Consider the following 26261-nt stretch of genomic DNA (forward strand, 5'->3'; position numbering starts at 1 on the left):
TACTCAGCCTGATGCCTCTCTTCAGCCTGATGCCTCTACTCAGCCTGAAGCCTCTACTCAGCCTGAAGCCTCTACTCAGCCTGAAGCCTCTACTCAGCCTGATGCCTTTACTCAGCCTGATGCCTCTACCCAGCATGATGAACTGATCCAGCCTGACGATCCTATTAGGCCTGGTGACCCGATGCCCGCTGTCGAGCCAGACAATCCGGTACCTGATGACCCGGTGCCCGCTGTCATGCCAGTTGACTCAGAGCCCGCTGTCGTGCCTGGTGACTCGGTGCCCACTGCCTTGCCAGATGACGCGGTGCCTGCTGGCGAGCTAAATGACCTGATGCCTGGTGACCCAGTGCCCGCTGTCATACCTGGTGACCCGATGCCCGCTGTCGAGCCAGACGATCCAATGCCTGGTGACCCAGTGCCCACTGCCTTGCCAGATGACGCGGTGCCCGCGGGCAAGCCAATTGACCTGATGCCTGGTGACCCAGTGCCCGCTGTCATACCTGGTGACCCGATGCCCGCTGTCGAGCCAGACAATCCGGTACCTGATGGCCCGGTGCCCGCTGTCGTGCCAATTGAGTCAGAGTCCACTGTCGTGCCTGGTGATTCGGTGCCCGCAGTCTTGCCAGACGACTCGGTGCCCGCTGTTCCGCCAGTTGACTCGATGCCCGCTGTTCCGCCAGACGACTCGGTGCCCGCAGTCTTGCCAGGCGACTTGGTGCCCGCTGTTCCGCCAGTTGACTCGATGCCCGCTGTTCCGCCAGACGACTCGGTGCCCGCAGTCTTGCCAGACGACTCGGTGCCCGCAGTCTTGCCAGACGACTCGGTGCCCGCAGTCTTGCCAGACGACTCAGTGCCCGCAGTCTTGCCAGACGACTCGGTGCCCGCAGTCTTGCCAGACGACTCGGTGCCCGCAGTCTTGCCAGACGACTCGAAGCCCACTGTTCCGCCAGTTGGCTCGGCGCCCGCCGCTCCGCCTGGGGGCCTGAGACCTGTCGCTCCGCCTGGAAGCCTGAGACCTGTCGCTCCGCCTGGGGGTCCGGCGCCCGCCGCTCCGCCTGGGGGCCCGAGACCTGTTGCTCCGCCTTGGGGTCCGGCGCCCGCCGCTCCGCCTGGGGGCCCGAGACCTGTCGCTCCGCCTGGGGGTCCGGCGCCCGCAGCTCCGCCTGGGGGCTGGATGCCTGTCGCCCCGCCTGGGGGCCCGATGCCTGTCGCCCCGCCTGGGGGCCCGATGCCTGTCGCCCCGCCTGGGGGCCCGATGCCTGTCGCCCCACCTGGGGGCCCGATGCCTGTCGCCCCACCTGGGGGCCCGATGCCTGTCGCCCCTCCTGGGGGCCCGCTGCTCCGCTTGGGGGCCCGATGCCTGTCGCCCCGCCGGGGGGGGGGTCCGGTGCCCGTCGCCCCGCCTGGGGGCCCAGTGCCTGCTGCTCCGCCCGGTGGCCCGCTGCCTGCTGCTCCGCCCGGTGGCCCGCTGCCTGGTGACCCGATGCCTGCTGCTCCGCCCGGTGGCCCGGTGCCTGCTGCTTCGCCTGGTAATCCGATGTGCCTCTGCCCGGAGTCCAGCCCGATGTGCCTCTGCCCGGAGTCCAGCCCGATGTGCCTCTGCCCGGAGTCCAGCCCGATGTGCCTCTGCCCGGAGTCCAGCCCGATGTGCCTCTGCCCGGAGTCCAGCCCGATGTGCCTCTGCCCGGAGTCCAGCCCGATGTGCCTCTGCCCGGTGTGCCACTGCCCAGAGTCCTGCCCGGTGTGCCAGTCTTTGATATCCCGCCAGTTACCAGACCCGGGCGGTGGAACATTTTGCCCAGCTAGGACTGTTTGGAGCGTCCTGAGGCCGCTCCTTGAGGGGGGGGTACTGTCAGGAATGGACTGGCCAGCAATAGTGGGACTCACCTGCCTTAAGAGCTGCAGTACCAGGGCTGGCCAGTGGGTGCTCCCAGCAATCAGAGACTCAACCTTGTAGCCAGTCAAACACCTGGAACTAATTATACTGGTGTATTTAAGGGACATTCAGACCTGCAGACTCGGCCTTGGTGTTGTGTTATCCTGGGCCCTGTTTCCTGTTCCTGTTCCTATCCTTGTTCCTGTTCCTGTCTGATTCTCTGATGACCCTGCTCTGATCCCTGGCTTGTCTGACCATTCTCTTGCTCCTGATCCCTGGCTTGTCTGACCATTCTCCTCTGCCTGACCCTCTGTACCACGCTGCCCGCTACCTGCTGAACCTGGCTTGTGACCCCGACCATTCTCCGCTTGCTCCCCCTGTACCTACCTGCCCGATTGATATTGACCCGGCCTGCCTGACGACGCTTGCATTGTATGTACTGTTATCTGTGGGTGGTTGGTTTGGTTTGTTTGCACTGTGTTATGTTTTAGTATTGCACTGCGTTTATGTTTGTATTGTTAGTGTTAATAAATTACATTGTTTATAACATATCTGAAGTCTGCGTTTCCCTGCGTCAGTCACACACCTCTGGTCACACCCGGGAGCCCTGACAGAGGAGGAGATACTGGACACCATATGAAAGGTCCATCTCCATTCCTCAATATACAGTGGGGCAAAAAAGTATTTAGTCAGCCACCAATTGTGCAAGTTCTCCCACTTAAAAAGATGAGAGAGGCCAGTAATTGGCATCATAGGTAGACCTGAACTATGAGAGACAAAATGAGAAAAAAGAATCCAGACAATCACATTGGCTGATTTGGAAAGAAATTATTTGCAAATTATGGTGGAAAATAAGTGTCGGAGATCGCCGTGCCGCTGGGCTCGGCGCAGGCGCAGTACACCCCCTGTACGCGGGCGCCGGGACTTGGCCGACCGCGGCAACCAGGTTCGCGCATGCGCAGTAGAGACCACGGGCGCGCGCCTGGCACCAATGACAGCGCAGGGCGGGATATTTAAACGGCCCTGGGCTGTCATTCAATGCCTTTTGGTCTTTCTGAATCCTGTGAACCTGTTAACCTGTCAAAGTAAGTTGCTGACCCGGATTGTGCTCTGACCTTGCTGTTTTCTCCTGTTCTTGACCCTTGCTTGCCTGACCTCTCTCCTGAATGCCCCCTATTGGATCTGACCTGCTGTTGCTGACCTGGCGTGTGACCCGACTATTCTTTGCCCGCTGCTCTGTACTGCACCGTCCCCATAGTTACCGACCCGGCTTGTATGACCTTGCACTTGCTCAGCCATCCATCCGTCCCTCTCAACGGGGTCTCCAGACCTCCTCATACCTGGCTCTCTCCCGTGGGAGCCCCTGGCGAATACCCCTACCACTGACGGGTGTCCTCAGTAGTCACGACCTGGTCCCAGGGTACTCCAAGTCCATCCCCACCATCAGGGGCCCTGGTGAACAAGTACTCTGGGGCTTAGACTCCGTGCGCTGGGAACATCCGATCAGTGGAGTGCTAGTGGTACCGCCGGGCGGTCCCTTACAATAAGTATTTGGTCAATATCAAAAGTTCATCTCAATACTTTGTTATATATCCTTTGTTGGCAATGACAGAGGTCAAACGTTTCCTGTAAGTCTTCACAAGGTTGGCACACACTGTTGCTGGTATGTTGGCCCATTCCTCCATGCAGATCTCCTCTAGAGCAGTGATGTTTTGGGGCTGTCGCTTGGCAACACGGACTTTCAACTCCCTCCAAAGGTTTTCTATGGGGTTGAGATCTGGAGACTGGCTAGGCCACTCCAGGACCTTGAAATGCTTCTTACGAAGCCACTCCTTCGTTGCCGGGCAGTATGTTTGGGATCATTGTCATGTTGGAAGACCCAGCCACGTTTCATCTTCAATGCCCTTGCTGATGGAAGGAAGTTTGCACTCAAAATCTCACGATACATGGCCCCATTCATTCTGTCCTGTACATGGATCAGTCGTCCTGGTCCCTTTGCGGAGAAACAGCCCCAAAGCAAGATGTTGCCACCCTCATGCTTCACAGTAGGTATGGTGTTCTTTGGATGCAACTCAGCATTCTCTCTCCTCCAAACACGACAAGTTGTGTTTCTACCAAAATTGTGTTTCTATTTTGGTTTCATCTGACCATATGACATTCTCCCAATCCTCGTCTGGATCATCCAAATGCTCTCTAGCAAACTTCAGATGGGCACGGACATGTACTGGCTTAAGCAGGGGGACACGTTTGTCACTGCAAGATCTGAGTCCCTGGCGGCGTAGTGTGTTACTGATGGTAGCCTTTGTTACGTTGGTCCCAGCTCTCTGCAGGTCATTCGCTAGGTCCCCCTGTGTGGTCCTGGGATTTTTGCTCATTATTCTTGTGATCATTTTGACCCCACGGGGTGAGATCTTGCGTGGAGCCCCAGATCGAGGGAGATTATCAGTGGTCTTGTATGTCTTCCATTTTCTAATTATTGCTCCCACAGTTGATTTGTTCACACCAAGCTGCTTGCCTATTGCAGATTCAGTCTTCCCAGCCTGGTGCAGGTGTACAATTTTGTTTCTGGTGTCCTTTCGACAGCTCTTTGGTCTTCACCATAGTGGAGTTTGGAGTGTGACTGTTTGAGGTTGTGGACAGGTGTCTTTTATACTGATAACAAGTTCAAACAGGTGCCATTGATACAGGTAATGAGTGCAGGACAGAGGAGCCTCTTAACCACCTCCCGTCTGGACGGTGGCACTGCAGGGTCGGGTGGCCATCTATAAACGGTCTCCCCGCACCCTGCTTGTGCGCGCTCCCTGGGAGCGCGCAGCATCACGATCCGGTGCCCGCTGTGTCCTCCAGACACAGTGAAACACCGATCGCCGGACGGGACCTCTGTACGAGGTCCCAATCATATGATCACTGATTGGCCAATCAGTGATCACATGCAAAGTAGTAAGCAAGATGTCACTTCTGACATCATTGCTTACTATGTGTGAAATCTGTGAATGATCACAGAGGTCACATGGTACAAGGCTATTCACAAAAGCCTTGTACCATGTGACAAGCTGTGACCAATCACAGCTCACTCAGTACTTCTCAATGAGTGCAAGAATGCACACAGAGAGAAAGAGAAATGATTGCTTTTACATCCTATATGGGTGTAAAAGCAATCAGTGTAAAAAAAAAAAAAAAAAAAAAAAATCTTCATCACCCCTCACAAGTAGTACAGTGTCACCATGGTGACACTGTACTGCTAGGGTGACAGTATGTAAAAAAAAAAAATAATAATAATAATATAAAAAAATAAAATAAAAATGTAAAAAAAAATGTTTAAAAATTATAATTTTTGCTTATAAACTAATTTGGATTTTTTTTTTTTTACTAAAAAGATAACGGAATAAATTTTGGCTAAGATTTATGATTAAATATTATTTATTTGCAAAATTTTATAAAAAAACACTTTTTTTCAAAATTTTTGGACATTTCATTTACATAGCAAAAAAAATACAAATCTCAGTGGTGAATAAATGCCACCAAAATAAAGCTTTATCTGTCTCAAAAAAATGGTAAAATATTCATTTGGGTACAGTGTTGCATGACCGCGCAATTGTCATTCAAAGTGTGATAGCGCTAAAAGCTGAAAATTGCCCTGGTCTGGAAGGGGGTAAAAGTGTCCGGTCTGGAAGTGGTTAAAGAAGAAGGTACAGGTCTGTGAGAGCCAGAAATCTTGCTTGTTTGTAGGTGACCAAATACTTATTTTCCACCATAATTTGCAAATAAATTCTTTCCAAATCAGCCAATGTGATTGTCTGGATTTTTTTTCTCATTTTGTCTCTCATAGTTGAGGTCTACCTATGATGCCAATTACAGGCCTCTCTCATCTTTTTAAGTGGGATAACTTGCACAATTGGTGGCTGACTAAATACTTTTTTGCCCCACTGTATGCCAGGGCAGGTGTTCATTGGGTAGAGGGTCTTTCACATGCGTAGAATATGTAATGGTGTAAATGCTGATTAAAAGGTACCTGTGTGACTGCCTGTTGATTGTGTGCATGCATATGACTTGCTTTTAGTTATTGCACCCAGCATTTGCTGTTACAGGAATCTATGACTCAATATCTGGTAACTTTCCAGTCATTGAAGTGGCTACATCAGACCCTTTTATGGGCCTTGTGATGTATACTTTTTTGCCCCACTGTAACATCATGTTCCCAACAAATTCCTCTGATTTAGAGATCGGCATTTCCACTTATTCCACTGATGGGGGGAGGAGCTAAATCTCCAGTTATTTGTGAATTCTGACATTTCTTCCATTTCTCTCCATCAGATGGCGCTGATGTCAGGAATTCCTCAGAGAGACATCTTCTATTATCTGCTGATTGGAAGTCAGAAGATAATGCCATCACACAGGATTCTCCAGGAGTGAATCCAAATACACCCAATATCCATCACAGACCTTCCTGTCTGGAGACATCAACGGATCCTTCTGATCAGGGGGAATCTTCTGACCAATCACATACTAGGAGCGCAAATGTCTATTTAGGATCTCACACTGCAGAGAGATCAACAGATCCATCTAATCCCAAGGAATCTTCCGCACCCCATGAAGGAGCTCACCGAGGGGACAATCTATTCTCATGTTCAGAGTGCGGGAAATGTTTCACTCAGAAAGAAGCAATTACTGAACACCAGAGAATTCATATGAGTGACAGCCCCTATTCATGTTCGGAGTGCGGGAAATCTTTCACCCATCAGGGAACCTTTGTTAGACACCAGAGAATTCACACAGGGGAGCGTCCTTATTCATGTTCAGAGTGCAGGAAATCTTTCAATCAGAAAGGAGCCCTTGATAGACACCAGAGAATTCACACGGGTGAGCGGCCTTATTCATGTTCAGAGTGCGGGAAATCCTTCACTCAAAAAGGAGCCCTTGTTGAACACCAGTTAAGTCACACGGGTGAGCGTCCTTTTTCATGTTCAGAGTGCGGGAAATCTTTCACTCTTCAGGGAGCCCTTGTTAGACACCAAAGAATTCACACAGGTGAGCGTCCTTATTCATGTTCAGAGTGCGGGAAATCTTTCACTCAGATAGGAGGCCTTGTTAGACATCAGATAAGTCACACAGGTGAGCATCCTTTTTTATGTGTAGAGTGTGGAAAATCTTTCACTCTAAAAGGAAACCTTGTGAAACACCAGAGAAGTCACACGGGTGAGCGCCCTTATTCATGTTCAGAGTGCGGGAAATCTTTCAACAAGAAAGATCATCTTGTGAAACACCAGAGAAATCACACGGGTGACCGTCCCTATTCATGTTCAGAGTGCGGGAAATCTTATATTTGCAAAGAAGACCTTATTAGACACCGGATAATCCACACGGGTGAGCGTCCTTATTCGTGTTCAGAATGCGGTAAATCTTTCAATAAGAAAGATAATCTTGTTAAGCATCAGAAAATTCACACGGGTGAGCGTCCTTATTCATGTTCAGAGTGCGGGAAATCTTTCATTTGTAAAGGAAACCTTGTTAAACACCAAAGAATTCATACGGGCGAGCGTCCTTATTTATGTACAGAGTGCGGGAAAACTTTTACTTACAAGGGAGACTTCGTTAAACACCAGAGAAGTCACACAGGTGAGCGTCCTTATTCGTGTTCAGAGTGCGGGAAATCGTTTACTCGGAAAGGACAACTTGTGAAACATCAGGGAAGTCATACTATGCTCTGAGTGCGGGAGTCATCCTCATTTCTACAGCCTGTCAGTGTCCATCCTCCTCTTGCCAATAAAGCTGTGTACAAAGTGGTTTCCCCCTTTGATGCCACGTGTGAATGCAATCTTTTTTTATGCAATTGTATATATTTAATAAAGTTTTTATATACATTAAATTGAGTATGGATGGTACAATGGTGGGCACTATGTGCAGTAGAGAAGTATTGATGGTGTAACGGTGGGCACTATGTGCAGTAGAGGAGTATGGATGGTATAACGATGGGCACTATGTGCAGTAGAGGAGAATGGATGGTATAACAGTGGGCACTGTGTGTAGTAGAGGAGTATGGATGGTACAACGGTGGGCACTATGTGCAGTAGAGGAGTATGGATGGTATAACGGTGGGCACTATGCAGTAGAGGAGTATGGATGGTACAATGGTGAGCACTATGTGCAGTAGAGGAGTATGGATGGTACAACGGTGGGCACTATGTGTAGTAGAGGAGTATGGATGGTATAACGGTGAGCACTTTGTGCAGTAGAGGAGTTTGGATGGTATAACGGTGGGCACTATGTGCAGTAGGGGAGTATGTATGGTATAACGGTGGGCACTATGTGCAGTAAGGGAGTATGTATGGTATAACGGTGGGCACTATGTGCAGTAAGGGAGTATGTATGGTATAACGGTGGGCACTATGCAGTAGAGAAGTATGGATGGTATAACGGTGGGCACTATGTGCAGTAGAGGAGTATGGATGGTATAACCGTGGGCACTATATTCAATACAGGAGTATGGATGGTATAATGGTGAGCACTATGTGCAGTAGAGAAGTTACGATGATACAACGGTGGGCACTATGTGCAGTAGAGGAGTATGGATGGTATAACGGTGGGCACTATTTGCAGTGCTTGAGTATGGATGGTACAATGGTGTGCACTATGGGTGGTAGAGGAGTATGGATGGTATAACGGTGGACACTATGTACAATAGATGAGTATGAATGGTACAACGGTGAGCACTATGTGCAGTAGAGGAGTATGGATGGTATAACGGTGAGCACTATGTGCAGTAGGAGTATGGATGGTACAATGGTGAGCACTATGTGCAGTAGATTAGTATGGATGGTACAATGGTGAGCACTATGTGCAGTAGATGAGTATGGATGGTACAACGGTGAGCACTATGTGTAGTAGAGGAGTATGGATGGTATAACGGTGGGCACTATGTGCAGTAGAGGAGTATGGATGGTATAACGGGGGACACTGTGCAGTAGAGGAGTATGGATGGTATAACGGTGGGCAGTATGTGCAGTAGAGGAGTATGGATGGTATAACGGTGGGCACTATGTGCAGTAGAGGAGTATGGATGGTACAATGGTGGGCACTATGTGCAGTAGAGGAGTATGGATGGTATAACGGTGGGCACTATGTTTAATATAGGAGTATGGATGGTATAACGGTGGGCACTATGTGCAGTAGAGGAGTATGGATGGTATAACGGTGGGCACTATGTGTAGTATAGGAGTATGGATGGTATAACGGTGGGCACTATGTGCAGTAGAGGAGTACGGATGGTATAACAGTGGACACTATGTACAGTAGAGGAGTATGGATGGTATAACGGTGGGCACTTTGTGTAATATAGGAGTATGGATGGTATAACGGTGGACACTATATGTTGTAGAGGTATATGGATGGTATCATGGGTGGCACTATGTTCAGTAGAGGAGTATGGATTGTACAATGGTGGGCACTATGTGTAGTAGAGCAGTTTGGATGGTATAACGGTGGGCACTATGTGCAGTAGAGAAGTATGGATGGTATAACAGTGAGCACTATGTGCAGTAGAGGAGTATGGATGGTATAACGGTTAGCACTATATGCAGTAGAGGAGTATGGATGGTATAACGGTGGGCACTATGTGCAGTACAGGAGTATGGATGGTATAACGGTGGGCACTATGTGCAGTAGAGGAGTATGGATGGTATAACGGTGAGCACTATGTGCAGTAGAGGAGTATGGATTGTATAACGGTTAGCACTATGTGCAGTAGAGGAGTATGGATGGTATAACGTTGGGCACTATGTGCAGTACAGGAGTATGGATGGTATAACGGTGGGCACTATGTGCAGTACAGGAGTATGGTTGGTATAACGGTGGGCACTATGTGTAGTAGATTAGTATGGATGGTATAACGGTGGGCACTATGTGTAGTAGATTAGTATGGATAGTATAACGGTGGGCACTATGTGTAGTAGATGAGTATGGATGTGAAAGGTATAATAGAAGTTAGTATGAAAAGGGGAGGAATGTGGATGGTATGATGTTGGGTAATATGCACAATAGAGCTGCATGGAAAGTATGAAGGTGGGCAGTATTTACAGGAAAGGAATACAGATGGTGTGATGGTGGGTAGCGTGTACAGGAGATGAGTGCAGAGGGTATGTACAATCAGATTTTATTGTTTGTCCAATAGGGGGTTTTCCTCATGACTGCAGAGGGATGACTGTCAGTTGGGGGGTGAAGAGCGCTATCAGAGATCTAAACAGATCTCTGCTAGCGCTCTTCACCCCCCAACTCAGTGGGTCTTAAGAGGGAGTTGGGCAGGATGTTGAGGGATAGCATAGCAGTAATTTCGGAGTGCTTATTGAGGAAACCGAGCAATATTCGAGCATTCATGGAGGGATGTCTATCAGAAGACAGAAGGGTGTGTAGGGAGGCCAGCAAGGGTGTGTTAGAGAGTTGGGGAGGGAGGTAAGTAGCCAGGAAGCAAAGTCTTTCAGCTGAGGGGGGTTGAGGTGGGTTGTGAAGCCAGAAAATAATGTGTGTCTGCTTGTGGGGTGGGGAGGTGAATATGGAGTAGGGAAATATGTCTGTTCCGTGACCTTTGGGGGTACTGTATGAATACCCCAAGCTCCAGCACCGTGGTGGCCACTGGAGAGGGCAGCATAATCCACAGTGGTATTACCTGCAGCTGGGGATCTGGGATCAACCAGGTCTACAATGCCGGCTGTGTGTGGGTAGAATAGAAGTGTGCTGCCCAGCCTTAGAAGAGATGTTAGACCTGGGAGTAGTTGTAATTAGGAAGGATAGGTATGAGGAGGGGAGCAGTTGAGGTTTGATGTTGGGTGGTATTTCTTTGAAGGGGTGCAGTCAGAGGAAAGGTAGAATGATGGTTGAGGGGGTCTTAGCTTGCACTTTGCTCTATTGGCATTTTGTCACCTGGAGAAACTAGCACAGTGGTACTTGCACCCTTCTTCCCTTCCCCCTATGGTACCTGCACCCTTCTTTCCCTTCCCCCTATGGTACCTGCACCCTTTTTTCTCTTCCCCCATGCTACCTATACCCTTCTTTCCCTTCCCCCTATGGTACCTGCACCCTTCTTCCCTTCCCCCTATGCTACCTGCACCCTTCTTCCCTTCCCCCTATGCTACCTATACCCTTCTTTCCCTTCCCCCAATGGTACCTGTACCCTTCTTTCTCTTCCTCCTAGAGTACCTGTACCCATCCTTCCCTTCCCCCTAGAGTACCTGTATCCATTTTCTCTTCCCCATATGGTACCTGCACCCTTCTTTCCCTTCCTCCTATGGTACCTGTACCCTTCTTTCCCTTCCCCCTATGGTACCTGCACCCTTCTTTCCCTTCCCCCTATGGTACCTGCACCCTTCTTTCCCTTCCCCCTATGGTACCTGCACCCTTCTTTCCCTTCCCCCTATGGTACCTGCACCCTTCTTTCCCTTGCCCCTATGGTACCTATACCCTTCTTTCCCTTCCCCCTATGGTACCTGCACCCTTCTTTCCCTTCCCCCTATGGTACCTGCACCCTTCTTTCCCTTCCCCCTATGGTACCTGCACCCTACTTTCCCTTCCCCCTATGGTACCTGCACCCTTCCTTCTTTCTGTTTCCATAATGGAAAGATGGAAGTAGCACATTCGAGTCTAACTGCCCGCTCACACCGGAGTGATTTGCAAATTAAATTTGCACCTGAAATCGCATCTAATGAATGTGATTGTCGGCGTCTTAACATGTGCGATTTGCTGCGGCGCCATTTCTAAAGCAGTTCCTGCGTGACTTTTTCTGCAGTTTTGTCGCGATTTCACATACATAGAATACAATGGAAATCGCACCGCAAACTGCAAGAAATGGTTGAAAATCTTCACAAGTCACAATAAAGTCTTCAGAAATCCCACACAAATCGCATGATTTTAAATAGCAGCGGTGTGACTGGTGACTAATAATGAGGACCGGCTACCAGGTAAGATGTGGACCTAGGAATGGAGGCGTTATCTCCCCCAGAATATATATATAATATATAAATTCACTAGGATACCGATCTTTAGTGTGATCATGGATATAACAAAACAGAAAAATGGACGATGAACAAGGCGGCAAAATACTAAAAAAACAATTTAGACTGCAGTATCCTTATTGACCACAAGGTGGTGATCTCACTTCAAAATGCCCACACAGGAAGTGATGTAAGAGTATAAACAGGAACTTCCGGGTGAGAGGTGAATTGGAAGGACATAAAGAGTGAGCATGGCCGGAACAGGTAGAGTCGAGAAGGTAATAAGAATTTGTTAATTTTTACATCTGATAACCCTACCGTCACGTCCGTCCTCTTCCTCCATCGTCACCGTGACGGATTTTATCTCCATCTGGTGATTTCTCTCTCTCTATGTATATATATATTAATCATGTTTATATAGAGCCATTTATCCAACTGTCCATCCGGAGCCTCTGGTTTATAGACCGGATACGTCCTAAATATAGAGCCATTTATCCAACTGTCCATCCAGAACCTCTGGTTTATAGACCGGATACGTCCTAAATATAGAGCCATTTATCCGACCGTCCATCCAGAGCCTCTGGTTTATAGACCGGATACGTCCTAAATATAGAACCATTTATCCGACCGTCCATCCAGAGCCTCTGGTTTATAGACCGGATACGTCCTAAATATAGAACCATTTATCCAACCGTCCATCCAGAGCCTCTGGTTTATAGACCGGATACGTCCTAAATATAGAACCATTTATCCAACCGTCCATCCAGAGCCTCTGGTTTATAGACCGGATACATCCTAAATATAGAACCATTTATCCAACCGTCCATCCAGAGCCTAAACAATGTACGGTTTTTAACCCCTCCCAATTTCGGTGCAATCTGGCCATACCCACCATTCGGTGCAGCTCTTTTGGCCGCTTCAGGTCTTTTGCTATCCCGGCAGTGCAGCTGACACTGGAATCCAATATGTCCCCTGTGTTGGAGGATGAGGGGAGTAGTGACCTCACCCCCTCTGTCATGTGACAGTGCTTGGGCTTTGCAGTTGGCAGTAACTGTCACTGGGAGGAGGTCACATTCTCCCGCATACCTGGAAGCATCGGGTTTGTTTGCCCAGCAGCAATAGAAGCAGAAGCAGCATGGGACCGCTGGTGATGGGAATATAACTGCGGGGAGGACTTTAGAAGGTTCAAAATGAGAAACGGAGGACTACACAGGAGGCAAAGAGGGTTTGAGGTTGTCCCCCCCCCCCCCCCTTCGTTTGACAAGACTTCCTTTCCCCACTTTTGGAAAGCAAGCTGTGCCTGACCACATCTGATGATTGTTAGTACCTAGCCAATACGTGTTTGTTTGAATGAACAATGACTTTGTCTTTCGCAAGTCTTCAAATATATTTGGACTTTTGCTTACAGTGAAGGAAATGCGTATTTGCTCCCCTGCTGATTTTGAATGTTCGCCCACTCACAAAGAAACGATCGGTCTAAAATCGAATGTTCGGTGTATTGTAACACTCAGAGACAGAATAGCAACAACAAATTCAGCAGAAATGCATGTCTAACGAATGATGACTGATCTGCATGTTCATGAGGGAAATAAGGATTTGATCCCCTTCACAAAACATGACTTAGTACTTGGTGGCAAATCCCTTGTTGGCAATCACAGAGGTCAGACGCTTCCTGGAGTTGGCCCCCAGGTTCGCACACCTCTCAGGAGGGATTTTGGCTCACTCCTCTTGGCAGATCCTCTCCAAGTCATTAAGGTTTGGTGGCTGATGTTTGGTAACTTGAACTTTCAGCTCCCTCCACAGATTTTCAATCGGATGAAGGTCTGGAGACTGGCTAGGCCACTCCAGGACCTCAATGTGCTTCTTCTTGAGGCACTCCTTTGTTGCCTTGGCCGTGTGTTTTGGGTCATTGTCATGCTGGAACACCCATCCACCACCCATTTTCAATGCCCTGGCTGAGGGAAGAAGGTTCTCACCCAAGATTTGATGGTACATTGCCCCGTCCATCATCCCTTTGATGCGGTGCAGTTGTCCTGTCCCCTTAGCAGAAAACCCTCCCCAAAGCAGAATGTTTCCACCACCATGTTTCACAGTTGGGATGGTGTTCTTGGGGTCATAGGCAGCATTCCTCCTCCTTCAAACACGGCGAGTTGAGTTGATGCCAAAGAGCTCAATTTTGGTCTCATCTGACCACAACACTTTCCACCAGTCCTCTTCTGCATCATTCAGATGTTCAGTGGCAAACTTCAGATGGACCTGGACATTTGCTTTCTTGAGCAGAGGGACCTTGCGGGCACTGCAGGATTTCAGTCCTGGTCCGGGTAGTGTGTTACCAATTGTTTTCTTGGTGACTGTGGTCCCAGCTGCCTGGAGATCATTGACAAGATCGTCACATGTAGTTCTGGGATGATTCCTCACTGTTCTCATGATCATTGACACTCCACGAGATGAGATCTTGCATGGTGCACCAGACCTAGGGAGACTGACAGTTGTTTTGTGTTTCTTCCATTTGTGAATGATTGCACCAACTGTTGTCACCTTCTCACCAAGCTGCTTGGCCATAGTTTGGTAGCCCAGTCCAGCCTTGTGTAGGTCTACAATCTTGTCCCTGACATCCTTGGACAGCTCTTTGGTCTTTGCGATGGTGGAGTGTTTGGAATCTGATTGTTTGATTGCTCCTGTGGACAGGTGTCTTTTATACAGGTAACAACATGAGATTAGCAGCACTCCCTTTAAGAGACTGCTTCTAATCTCAGCTTGTTACCTGTATGAAAGACACCTGGTAGCCAGAAATCCTGCTGAATGATAGGGGATCAAATCCTTATTTCCCTCATGAACATGCAGATCAGTCATCATTTGTTAGACATGCATTTCTGCTGAATTTGTTGTTGCTATTCTGTCTCTCAGTGTTACAATACACCCAACATTCGATTTTTAGACCGATCATTTCTTTGTGAGTGGGCAAACATTCAACATCAGCCGGGGAGCAAATACACATTTCCTTCACTGTAATTGATGACCACTTCTTATGGCTGTTGGAGGTCTCTCCTTATTCATCCAGATGCTCCTGATCTATATCTATCAGGAGCTATGCAGGAGTGTGCTGGTATCTTCGGTTCGGTTTTATGTTTTGTTCCCTGAAGAAGTGGGTTGCCTCCCACGAAACGCGTTGGACTTTACAAGCAAAACACCTCAATGACTTGTTTTTCAACACCTATGACTTTGTCCAATTGGATGTTGTTTCAATACCATTTATGTCTCCACTGTTAAGCATGCATTTTTACTTGCTATTTCCATAGTTTCTCTGTCCCTATGTAGTGGCTGCGGTTCTTTGCAGCTGACACCCGTGACGCCTTAGTGTGTAGGACGTCAGCCGCGACTTGCTGCAACCTTTCTTTTTCTTTGTTGTTTGCAATTTTATGTTTTTTCATGTATATGCCTATCAATTTTTTTTTGCACCCATAGGTGGTTTTTTCACCTATTAAAAGGTGTCAAATGTTATCTATTGCCTATACATGTTTACTATATTTACAGTGTTATGGTGTGGTACCTTCAAAGCCCCATTAGCTTTTTTGGTTAGGATTTTTCTCAACTTCGTTTCCTAGGGGTGTGGTAGCAGCAAAGCCAATGTACAAGGCTAGGTAGAGTTACTTTTTCTCCTTCTCCCACCCTCCCCGTTATTCAAAATGAGAAACCCTGTTACCAGGCCTTTAATTTTACCAACATTCTTTCCCTAGGATGTGTGTTTACTGTGTTTTATTCATTTTCTATACCTGTAAAAGTCTCCCTTTAGATATCTAAAAAAAAAAAAAACCCTGACTGCTCATTAGAGCACATCAGGCTCCACCTCTGCGCGTTGCGTCCTTCTTTCCCAAATAAGCTGTTATATTTTTGATGCTGCATGTTGACTATCTTAGTGATTCAATATTTGGAGTGATGTGCAGATGGGCGCCGTCCTCTTGGATGTGATGTCAGCAGGCTCAGACTTGTCCCTCAAGTGGCACTCTACAGCAGTAATTCCTAAACTCGGGCCCCTCTTTTCCAACTTCAGATACCGCCAACAGGCCCTGCTTTGGGAATTTCCCTTAGATATAATAGCTGTCATAAATACCAAGCGATTATCATTGAGTTTAGAGCACCTATGGAAGGAGTAGGAAATCCTGAAAACATGACCTGTTGGGGTTAAAGCCTCATTCATATGGGGTGTTTGCCCATGGAGGGCTGCGTTTACCTGCAGAGGGGTGCACAGGTGTGCAAAGCAGTCCTAGTGATATCAATCAGGGCACAACAGCTGCACGGTCACAGACACGGCTCCATACCTGATATGGCTCCAAATGCACACTGTCCACATTTAAAATGAATCTCTACTTGTCTGTGTATTATAATGACCAGCGAGGGTGCTATACTATCTGTCTACAGGGATCACAGTCTTCTATGGATCACATGATCACATCAATGAGGATGGAGGACGCCCCGAGCCACATGACTGAGAGGATATTGAACCTCACCCTGGAGATCATCTACCTGCTGACCGGACAGGTGAGGAGGATTCTGGGAGGTCACATGACATCACTCTCATATCTACTAATAAAACACAGACCTGACTGGAGAGGTGAGGAGGGTTCTGGGAGGTGACATGACATCACTCTCATCTCTATTAATAAAATAGACCTGACCGGAGAGGTGAGGATTCTGGGAAGTCACAATACATCACTCTCATCTTTATTAATAAAACACAGACCTGACCGGAGATGTGAGGAGGATTCTGGGAGGTCACATGACGTCACTCTCATCTCTATTAATAAAACACGGACCTGACCAGAGAGGTGAGGAGGATTCTGGGAGGTCACATGACATTTATTGTTGCTCTTCCAATGCAGAGTTTTCCTCCGGTGAAGTCTGGTGACCATCTAACCATCAAAGTGCCTCCACTTCATTCCCTGAAACCCAAGAGGAACAATGGCAAGAAGATTCTGGAAGTCAGTAAGCAGATCATTGATCTGCTGACAGGAGAGGTGAGTGGTGCCAGGAATTCTGGGACATTCTCCAGTAACAGACAAGGGATGTGTCTGGATGGTGACTGTCTCATTGTGTGTGTCAGGTTCCTATAAGGTGTCAGGATGTCACTGTCTATTTTTCCTTGGAGGAATGGGAGTATTTGGAAGGACACAAGGACCTCTACAAGGACGTCATGAAGGAGGATCAGCCGCCCCTCACATCACCGGGTAAGAGGAGACTTTATTGTAAAGGAGAGAGCAGTACGGAGGGTCCACCTAGATCCCCCATCATCTGATGAACACATAGAAACAATGGATTCAGTCAGTGTGTGTGTTTCCTACAGATGGATCCAGTAATGGAAACCCACCAAAGAGATGTCCTTCTCCTCTGTATTTCCGAGATTCCACACAGGAAGGTCCCACCATCCCCCACCATCATCAGGTAGGTGGGACTATGTTGATATCATGCATGACTTTGAACTATGTTCTTCTGTAGGTCATTATTGCTCACAATCATGTTGTGATTTTAGAAGGAAGATATAAAAACTGAGGTTAAAGCGGATGTATCCAGTAAAAAGAACCCACCAGAGAGATGTCCCCGTCCTCTGTATTCTCAGGTAGGTGGACTTGGTGATTCTGAATGTTGTGAGATGACATTCGTCTATATATTCTGTTGTTTTAATGTTTCCTTTTAAGCCTTTTCTCCCCCTACCCCTCTGTCTGTAGTTCAGTGCTTGTTTATGCCAAGGGGTGTAGGGGGATTCACTTACCTAATACCCGGTCCATACCCCTGTGATGATGACACCGAGGGACAGTCCACCATTGACGTGGGGGAGGAGTACCATCTTTTGGATAATGTAAGAAAAAGTGCTTCTCTTCTCCCTCAGTCTGTACAAGCAGTTATCTCTTGTGGTGAGAAAAAATAGTGCAGAGCAGTAATAAAGGTGACAAGAACATGCCGAGCAGTAATGTAGGTGACAAGAATGTGCAGAGCAAGCCTGGTGGTGATGGAGGGGACAAGAACGTGCAGAGCGGTGATGAAGGGGACAAGAATGTGCAGAGCGGTGATGAAGGGGACAAGAATGTGCAGAGCGGTGATTAAAGGGAGAAGAACGTGCAGAGCGGCGATTAAAGGGAGAAGAACGTACAGAGCGGTGATGAAGGTGACCAGAACGTGCGGAGCGGTGATGAAGGTGACCAGAACGTGCGGAGCGGGGATGAAGGGGACAGGAACGTGCGGAGCGGGGATGAAGGGGAGAAGAACGTGCGGAGCGGGGATGAAGGGGAGAAGAACGTGCGGAGCGGGGATGAAGGGGAGAAGAACGTGCGGAGCGGGGATGAAGGGGAGAAGAACGTGCGGAGCGGGGATGAAGGGGAGAAGAACGTGCGGAGCGGGGATGAAGGGGAGAAGAACGTGCGGAGCGGTGATGAAGGCGACCAGACCGCGCCGAGCGGTGATGAAGGCGACCAGACCGCGCTGAGCGGTGATGAAGGCGACCAGACCGCGCCGAGCGGTGATGAAGGCGACCAGACCGCGCCGAGCGGTGATGAAGGCGACCAGACCGCGCCGAGCGGTGATGAAGGCGACCAGACCGCGCCGAGCGGTGATGAAGGCGACCAGACCGCGCCGAGCGGTGATGAAGGCGACCAGACCGTGCCGAGCGGTGATGAAGGCGACCAAGAAGAAGAAAGCTGCCATCAAAGGAGCTGATGTGGCAAAAGGAGTAACGATGTTCACCAACCAGAGGACGCAAGTCCTGGAAGAGGTGGAAGAACTTTGTTCATGTGGTTGAATGAGAAACAGTTGACAGGTGATGGCATTGGTGAAGCTATGATCTGTGACACAGCCAGGAAATTGCACAGCGATTTACGGCCAAAAAACCTCTACAAGTGCAGCAAGTGAAGAATGTAAAGCCAGTAGAGGGTGGTTTGAAAAATTCCGCAAGAGAAGTGGCATCCACAGTGTGACAAGACGTGGTGAGGCTTCCAGTCCTGACAAGGCCGCTGCAGAAGCCTACAAAGAATTTGTGGAATTCATGAAGGCAGAAGGATAAGTCACTCAAGAAATGTTCAACTGTGATGAAACAGGGTTTTTCTAGAAGAAGATGCTGAACAGAACCTATATCACTGGTGTACTATTCCCATACCCCTTCGTGGCGCGCCATTGCCGGACCCCTTCGTGGCGCGCCATTGCCGGACCCCTTCGTGGCGCGCCATTGCCGGACCCCTTCGTGGCGCGCCATTGCCGGACCCCTTCGCGGCGCGCCACTGCCGACCCCTCGCGCATTCAAGGAACAGAATGAACAAGGCCAGACTGCCTGCCATGTGGAGGGCCAATGCGAAAGTTTGGCTCACAAGGCATTTGTCCATGGAATGGCTGCACAAGGTGTTCACACCCACTAAGAAAATATCTTTCTGAAAACCAACTGCCTGAAAGGTGCCTTCTTCTGATGGACAATGCCCTGGCACACCCTCCAGCCTTGGTAGATGATATGGACACTGAGTATGACTTCATAAAGGTCAAGATCCTCTCCCCCAACCCCCAACACGACATCTCTTCTGCAGCCCATGGACCAGCAAGTGACCTGCAACTTCAAGAAGCTGTACACAAAGGCACTCTTCACTTGGTGTTCTAACGTCACTGAAGAGACGTCCTTGAGTCTGAAAGAATTCTGGAAGAAATGTTTCAATGTTCTCCACGGCATCAACCTCATTGACAAAGCCTGGGAAGATGTCCCTCACCGAACCTGAAACTCAGCCTGGAGGAAACTGTGACCAGATCATGACTTTGAAGGGTCTGATGCAGAGGTAGTGGAGGAGATTGAGTCCATGGGCAAGAGTATTGCAGGCCAAAGATGGGCCATTTATCAGCCGAATTGTCGTCCGATAAATGAAAAATCGGTCGGTGCCGTTGCCGATGATGCCACCGATGTCCACGAAAGAATGGAACAAGAAACCAGTTTGACAGAGATGGGAGCACACCATACAATGTGACAGCAATACAAATACATTATGTTTTTATTTGGATACGAATGGATACATTTGTTGCAACCGCAAGACTTTTTCATATAAAATATAATAGCGGACTTCTTCTTCTTCCTTCTTCTTTCTTCTTCCTTCTTTTTCTTTCTTCTTTTTCCTTCTTCTTCCTTCCTTCTTCTTCCTTCTTCCTTCCTTCCTTCTTCTTCCTTCTTCTTCTTCCTTCTTCTTCTTCCTTCTTCTTCTTCCTTCTTCTTCTTCCTTCTTCTTCTTCCTTCTTCTTCTTCCTTCTTCTTCTTCCTTCTTCTTCTTCCTTCTTCTTCCTTCTTCTTCCTCTTTCTCTTCTTTCTTTCTCTTCTTTCTTTCTCTTCTTTCTTTCTCTTCTTTCTTTCTCTTCTTTCTTTCTCTTCTTTCTTTCTCTTCTTTCTTTCTCTTCTTTCTTTCTCTTCTTTCTTTCTCTTCTTCCTTTCTCTTCTTCCTTTCTCTTCTTCCTTTCTCTTCTTCCTTTCTCTTCTTCCTCCTCCTTCTTCTTCCTCTTTCTTCTTTTCTTAGCGCTGGTGATTTATGGTTACACATTTTCCCATAAGATTCCATGTAAATCAGCTTAATCCCTTCTGAACTTTTATTTTTTTTGTTTACAGCGCAGAAAATAAAAAACACACAGGCGGTCAAATACCCTCGAAAAAAAAGCTCAATTCATGGGCACAAAAGGACGTAAATTTCATTTGGGTGCAGTGTTGCATGACCACGCAATTGTCAGTTAAATTAACGCAGCGCCCCAATGCAAAAAATGGCCTGGTCGGGGGGGCGGGGGTAATCCTATGGAGGGCAAGTGGTTAAAGCTTGTAGGACGAGTTTTCATCCTGCTCTAGGAGGATGCAGAATCCCTGAACTATGTCTGGACAAGGCTGATTGGTCCTGTGCTGATCACAAGCACCCTCCCAAGGAGGAAAAAAAAAAAAACTCTAGCAATACACACCAAACTGAGAATGTGCAGAGCGTCTCCACAAGATATGTCTTATTGGGAGATAAGAGGGGGGCACTGGCAGAATGGGAGGATCAGATAAGACAGGATCAAACAGCATTTTTACACAATGCGGAGGATTAACCCTTGAGGTTCCACAGTGAGTATAACCAGTATGCTTTACTGCATATACAGGCTGATTGTACTGTTGGGGGTTCAGAGCACTTTATGTTCCCTGGAGTTGGGATTTAAAGGAGAAGCAGCAGACTGATGAGCTTACCTTTTTCGTTTCACTCTGCTCTCTCCTCCTGTCAGTATGTCCCCAGTTAACACTGCCGCACAGCTTATCGGCTCCTTGCTCTACTTTTGCTTCTCCTCCCCCGTCTGAGCTCTGCTGTACAAGAACTGCAAGCGCCTGATCCCAGGTCCCAGTCAGGTACTTACACTGCTTACTTCCTGATGTATCCAGGATTTCAGAGCTGCGTTGGATTTCATCTTTCATACCCGCCTGCAGCTGATCGATGTTTTCTGTTATTTTGGGGTTTAGGCTGAAAAGCTGTTCAATATAAAGATTAAAGAGGAAGAAGAGGAGACGTGTGTGGGGGGCGATCCGGCGTCTGCAGAGGAGGTCGGGATCCATATAAAGAGTGAACAGGAAGAAATGGTTCTACTGATTGATGAAGGTAAGTGCAGGCACTGTGGAGGAAATGGGTCGCAGAAATGGGTCGCAGTCTCACTGTACGTCTGTGTAGAACAGTGGTTCTCAACCTTTCTAGCGCCGCGACCCCTTAATACAGTTCCTCATGTTGTGGTGACCCCCAACCATAAAATTATTTTCGTTGCTACTTCATAACTGTAATTTTGCAGTAGGAGGAATAGTGCCACGTCATTGGTGTCATTGGGAGGAATAGTGCCCCATCATTGGTATCAGTGGGAGGAATAGTGCCCCGTCATTGGTGTCAGTGGGAGGAATAGTGCCCCGTCATTGGTGTCAGTGGGAGGAATAGTGCCCCGTCATTGGTGTCAGTGGGAGGAATAGTGCCCCGTCATTGGTATCAGTGGGAGGAATAGTGCCCCGTCATTGGTGTCAGTGGGAGGAATAGTGCCCCGTCATTGGTGTCAGTGGGAGGAATAGTGCCCCGTCATTGGTGTCAGTGGGAGGAATAGTGCCCCGTCATTGGTGTCAGTGGGAGGAATAGTGCCCCGTCATTGGTGTCAGTGGGAGGAATAGTGCCCCGTCATTGGTGTCAGTGGGAGGAATAGTGTCCCGTCATTGGTATCAGTGGGAGGAATAGTGCCCCATCATTGGTGTCAGTGGGAGGAATAGTGCCCCATCATTGGTATCAGTGGGAGGAATAGTGCCTCATCATTGGTATCAGTGGGAGGAATAGTGCCCGATCATTGGTGTCAGTGGGAGGAATAGTGCCCCATCATTGGTGTCAGTGGGGGGGGAAAGTGTCCCGTCATTGGTGTCAGTGGGAGGAATAGTGCCCCGTCATTGGTGTCAGTGTGAGGAATAGTGCCCCGTCATCGGTATCAGTGGGAGGAATAGTGCTCCATCATCGGTGTCAGTGGGAGGAATAGTGCCCCATCATCGGTGTCAGTGGGAGGAATAGTGCCCCATCATCGGTGTCAGTGGGAGGAATAGTGCCCCATCATCGGTGTCAGTGGGAGGAATAGTGCCTCATCATCGGTATCAGTGGGAGGAATAGTGTCCCATCATCGGTATCAGTGGGAGGAATAGTGCCCCATCATTGGTGTCAGTGGGGGGAGGAATAGTGCCCCATCATTGGTGTCAGTGGGGGGAGGAATAGTGCCCCATCATTGGTGTCAGTGGGGGGAATAGTGCCCCATCATAGGTGTCAGTGGGAGGAATAGTGCCTCATCATTGGTATCAGTGGGAGGAATAGTGCCCCATCATTGGTATCAGTGGGAGGAATAGTGCCCCATCATCAATGTCAGTGGGAGGAATAGTGCCCCATCATCGGTATCAGTGGGAGGAATAGTGCCCCATCATTGGTATTAGTGGGAGGAATAGTGCCCCATCATCAATGTCAGTGGGAGGAATAGTGCCCCATCATCGGTATCAGTGGGAGGAATAGTGCCCCATCATCGGTATCAGTGGGAGGAATAGTGCCCCATCATTGGTATCAGTGGGAGGAATAGTGCCCCATCATTGGTATCAGTGGGAGGAATAGTGCCCCATCATCAATGTCAGTGGGAGGAATAGTGCCCCATCATCGGTATCAGTGGGAGGAATAGTGCCCCATCATCGGTATCAGTGGGAGGAATAGTGCCCCATCATCGGTGTCAGTGGGAGGAATAGTGCCCCATCATCGGTGTCAGTGGGAGGAATAGTGCCCCATCATCGGTGTCAGTGGGAGGAATAGTGCCTCATCATCGGTATCAGTGGGAGGAATAGTGCCTCATCATCGGTATCAGTGGGAGGAATAGTGCCCCATCATCGGTGTCAGTGGGAGGAATAGTGCCCCATCATCGGTGTCAGTGGGAGGAATAGTGCCCCATCATCGGTGTCAGTGGGAGGAATAGTGCCTCATCATCGGTATCAGTGGGAGGAATAGTGTCCCATCATCGGTATCAGTGGGAGGAATAGTGCCCCATCATTGGTGTCAGTGGGGGGAGGAATAGTGCCCCATCATTGGTGTCAGTGGGGGGAGGAATAGTGCCCCATCATTGGTGTCAGTGGGGGGAATAGTGCCCCATCATAGGTGTCAGTGGGAGGAATAGTGCCTCATCATTGGTATCAGTGGGAGGAATAGTGCCCCATCATTGGTATCAGTGGGAGGAATAGTGCCCCATCATCGGTATCAGTGGGAGGAATAGTGCCCCATCATCGGTGTCAGTGGGAGGAATAGTGCCCCATCATCGGTGTCAGTGGGAGGAATAGTGCCCCATCATCGGTGTCAGTGGGAGGAATAGTGCCTCATCATCGGTATCAGTGGGAGGAATAGTGCCCCATCATCGGTATCAGTGGGAGGAATAGTGCCCCATCATTGGTATCAGTGGGAGGAATAGTGCCCCATCATTGGTGTCAGTGGGAGGAGGAATAGTGCCCCATCATTGGTGTCAGTGGGGGGAGGAATAGTGCCCCATCATAGGTGTCAGTGGGGGGAATAGTGCCCCATCATTGGTGTCAGTGGGGGGAATAGTGCCCCATCATAGGTGTCAGTGGGGGGAATAGTGCCCCATCATAGGTGTCAGTGGGGGGAGGAATAGTGCCCCATCCTTGGTGTCGGTGGGGGGAGGAATAGTGCCCCATCCTTGGTGTCGGTGGGGGGAGGAATAGTGCCCCATCCTTGGTGTCAGTGGGGGGAGGAATAGTGCCCCATCCTTGGTGTCAGTGGGGGGAGGAATAGTGCCCCATCCTTGGTGTCAGTGGGGGGAGGAAAAGTGCCCCATCCTTGGTGTCAGTGGGGGGAGGAATCGTGCCCCATCCTTGGTGTCAGTGGGGGGAGGAATCGTGCCCCATCGTTGGTGTCAGTGGGGGGAGGAATCGTGCCCCATCCTTGGTGTCAGTGGGGGGAGGAATCGTGCCCCATCCTTGGTGTCAGTGGGGGAGGAATAGTGCCCCATCGTTGGTGTCATTTGGGGGAGGAATAGTGCCCCATCGTTGGTGTCAGTGGGAGGAATAGTGCCCCATCGTTGGTGTCAGTGGGAGGAATAGTGCCCCATCATTGGTATTAGTGACACCAATGATGGGGCACTATTCCCACTGACACCAATGATACTTACCTTGCAGACCCCTGCTCCAGCCTGGGCTCGCTCGCTCCCTCCCTCTCCCATGGTACCGACACTTACCTGTCAGATGTCTTCCTTCTCCGGCCGCTCTCCTCCTCTTCACTCGCTCGATCTTCGCGGTGCCGCTCGGCTCCTCCTCTCCAAGCTCCACCTCCTTGCCGGTGATTGGCCGCCTGTGTGCCTCTCCTGAGCTACAGTGCCGGCGGCCAATCACAGGCGAGGATTGATCTCGAGGTGTGTCCAGATGACAGGGGCGGCATGTCATCCCGCCCACACCTGGAGACGGCGGTGGCGGCGGCGAGGAGCGGTGTCTCGGTTCCTAACACCATCGGAAATATGTGTTTTCCGATGGTCTTAGGCGACCCCTGTGGAAGCGTCGTTCGACCCCCAAAGGGGTCGCGACCCCCAGGTTGAGAACCGCTGGTGTAGAAGGATTCTCCTTTATTCACTTGCCTACCCGGGAACATTTGTGTGTTCAAATCTACATTTTTTTTTTTTCTGCTGAAAATTACTGTACCCAACCACCAACACCCCCAACACTACCAGCACCACCACCAGCACCACCCCCAACACCACCATCCCCAACACTACCAGCACCACCCCCCAGCCCCAACACCTCCACCAGCACCACCCCCATTAACAACACCACCACCAGCACCACCCCCAACACCATCACCACCACCAGCACCACCCCCAACACCACCAGCACCACCCCCACCAACAACACCACCGTCAGCACCACCCCCCAGCCCCAACACCTCCACCAGCACCACCCCCAACACCACCAGCACCACCCACACCACCACCCCGAGCACCACCCCCCAGCCCCAACACCGCCACCTCCACCAGCACCACCCCCCCCCCCCCTTCCTACACCACCAGCACCACCACCACCCCCCCAACACCGCCAGCACCACCACCAGCTCCACCCCCAACACCCTCAACACCACCATCCTCAACACCACCAGCACCACCTAACACCCACCCAAAACCATCACAACCACCACCACCCCCAACGCCACCAGCATCACCCACCGCCCCCAACATCACCCACCACCACCTCCAACACCACCAGCACCACCTACCACCCACCCACCATCACCACCCCACCCACCCAACACCATCACAACCACCACCACCAGCATCAACCATTTTCCCGAGGTCAAGTCTTAAAATTGCTCACGCCCCTGGAATTGCAAAAAGGAAAAAAAAAAAAATTACGGTACTCCAAAATGAAACTGTTGACCGCTACACCAACGTACTTGACTCCTTGCTGACTTTTTTTTTTCTTTTGGGGGTTTTTTTTTTAGTTTTTTTAGAAAGGTGTTCAGATTGGAGTCCATATATGATCTGCAAATTCTAGACTTGAAATCGGGGCAATCCAATGTAGCTAATGAAGCCGTATGGGGGGAGGTAAAAGTCCAGTTATTTGTGCCCCGCTGATCTCTCTCCATTTCTCTCCATCAGATGGGTGTGGTTTCTGGAATCCCTCAGAGAGACGTCGAATATTATCCACTGACAGTAACCCGGATGACAATGCCACCACGCAGGATTCTCCAAGAGTCAATCCAAAAATAAAAAAAACGCAGCGAAGATCTTCGTGTCGGGAGACACGGATGGATCCCTCTGATCAGGGGGAATCTTCGGATCGATCACATTCGAGCTCCCGCACTGCAGGCCGATCAACGGATCCTTCTCATCCCAAG

General features: G+C 49.4%; 1 protein-coding gene across 1 annotated transcript in view; it reads left to right on the forward strand.

The window, feature by feature from the left end:
- Nucleotides 1-26261, forward strand: part of LOC149453388 (uncharacterized) — a 44330-nt gene that overhangs the window by 15590 nt on the left and 2479 nt on the right. Inside the window, exon 7 of the mRNA XM_089688635.1 lies at nt 6191-7567. Coding sequence (XP_089544761.1) covers nt 6191-7567 — 1377 coding nt within the window. The remainder of the gene's footprint in view (nt 1-6190; nt 7568-26261) is intronic.

Source organism: Staurois parvus, unplaced genomic scaffold (assembly GCF_062004578.1).
Source record: "Staurois parvus isolate SC_StPar_1 unplaced genomic scaffold, SC_StPar_1.0 ptg000449l, whole genome shotgun sequence".
NCBI classification, from domain to species: domain Eukaryota; kingdom Metazoa; phylum Chordata; class Amphibia; order Anura; family Ranidae; genus Staurois; species Staurois parvus.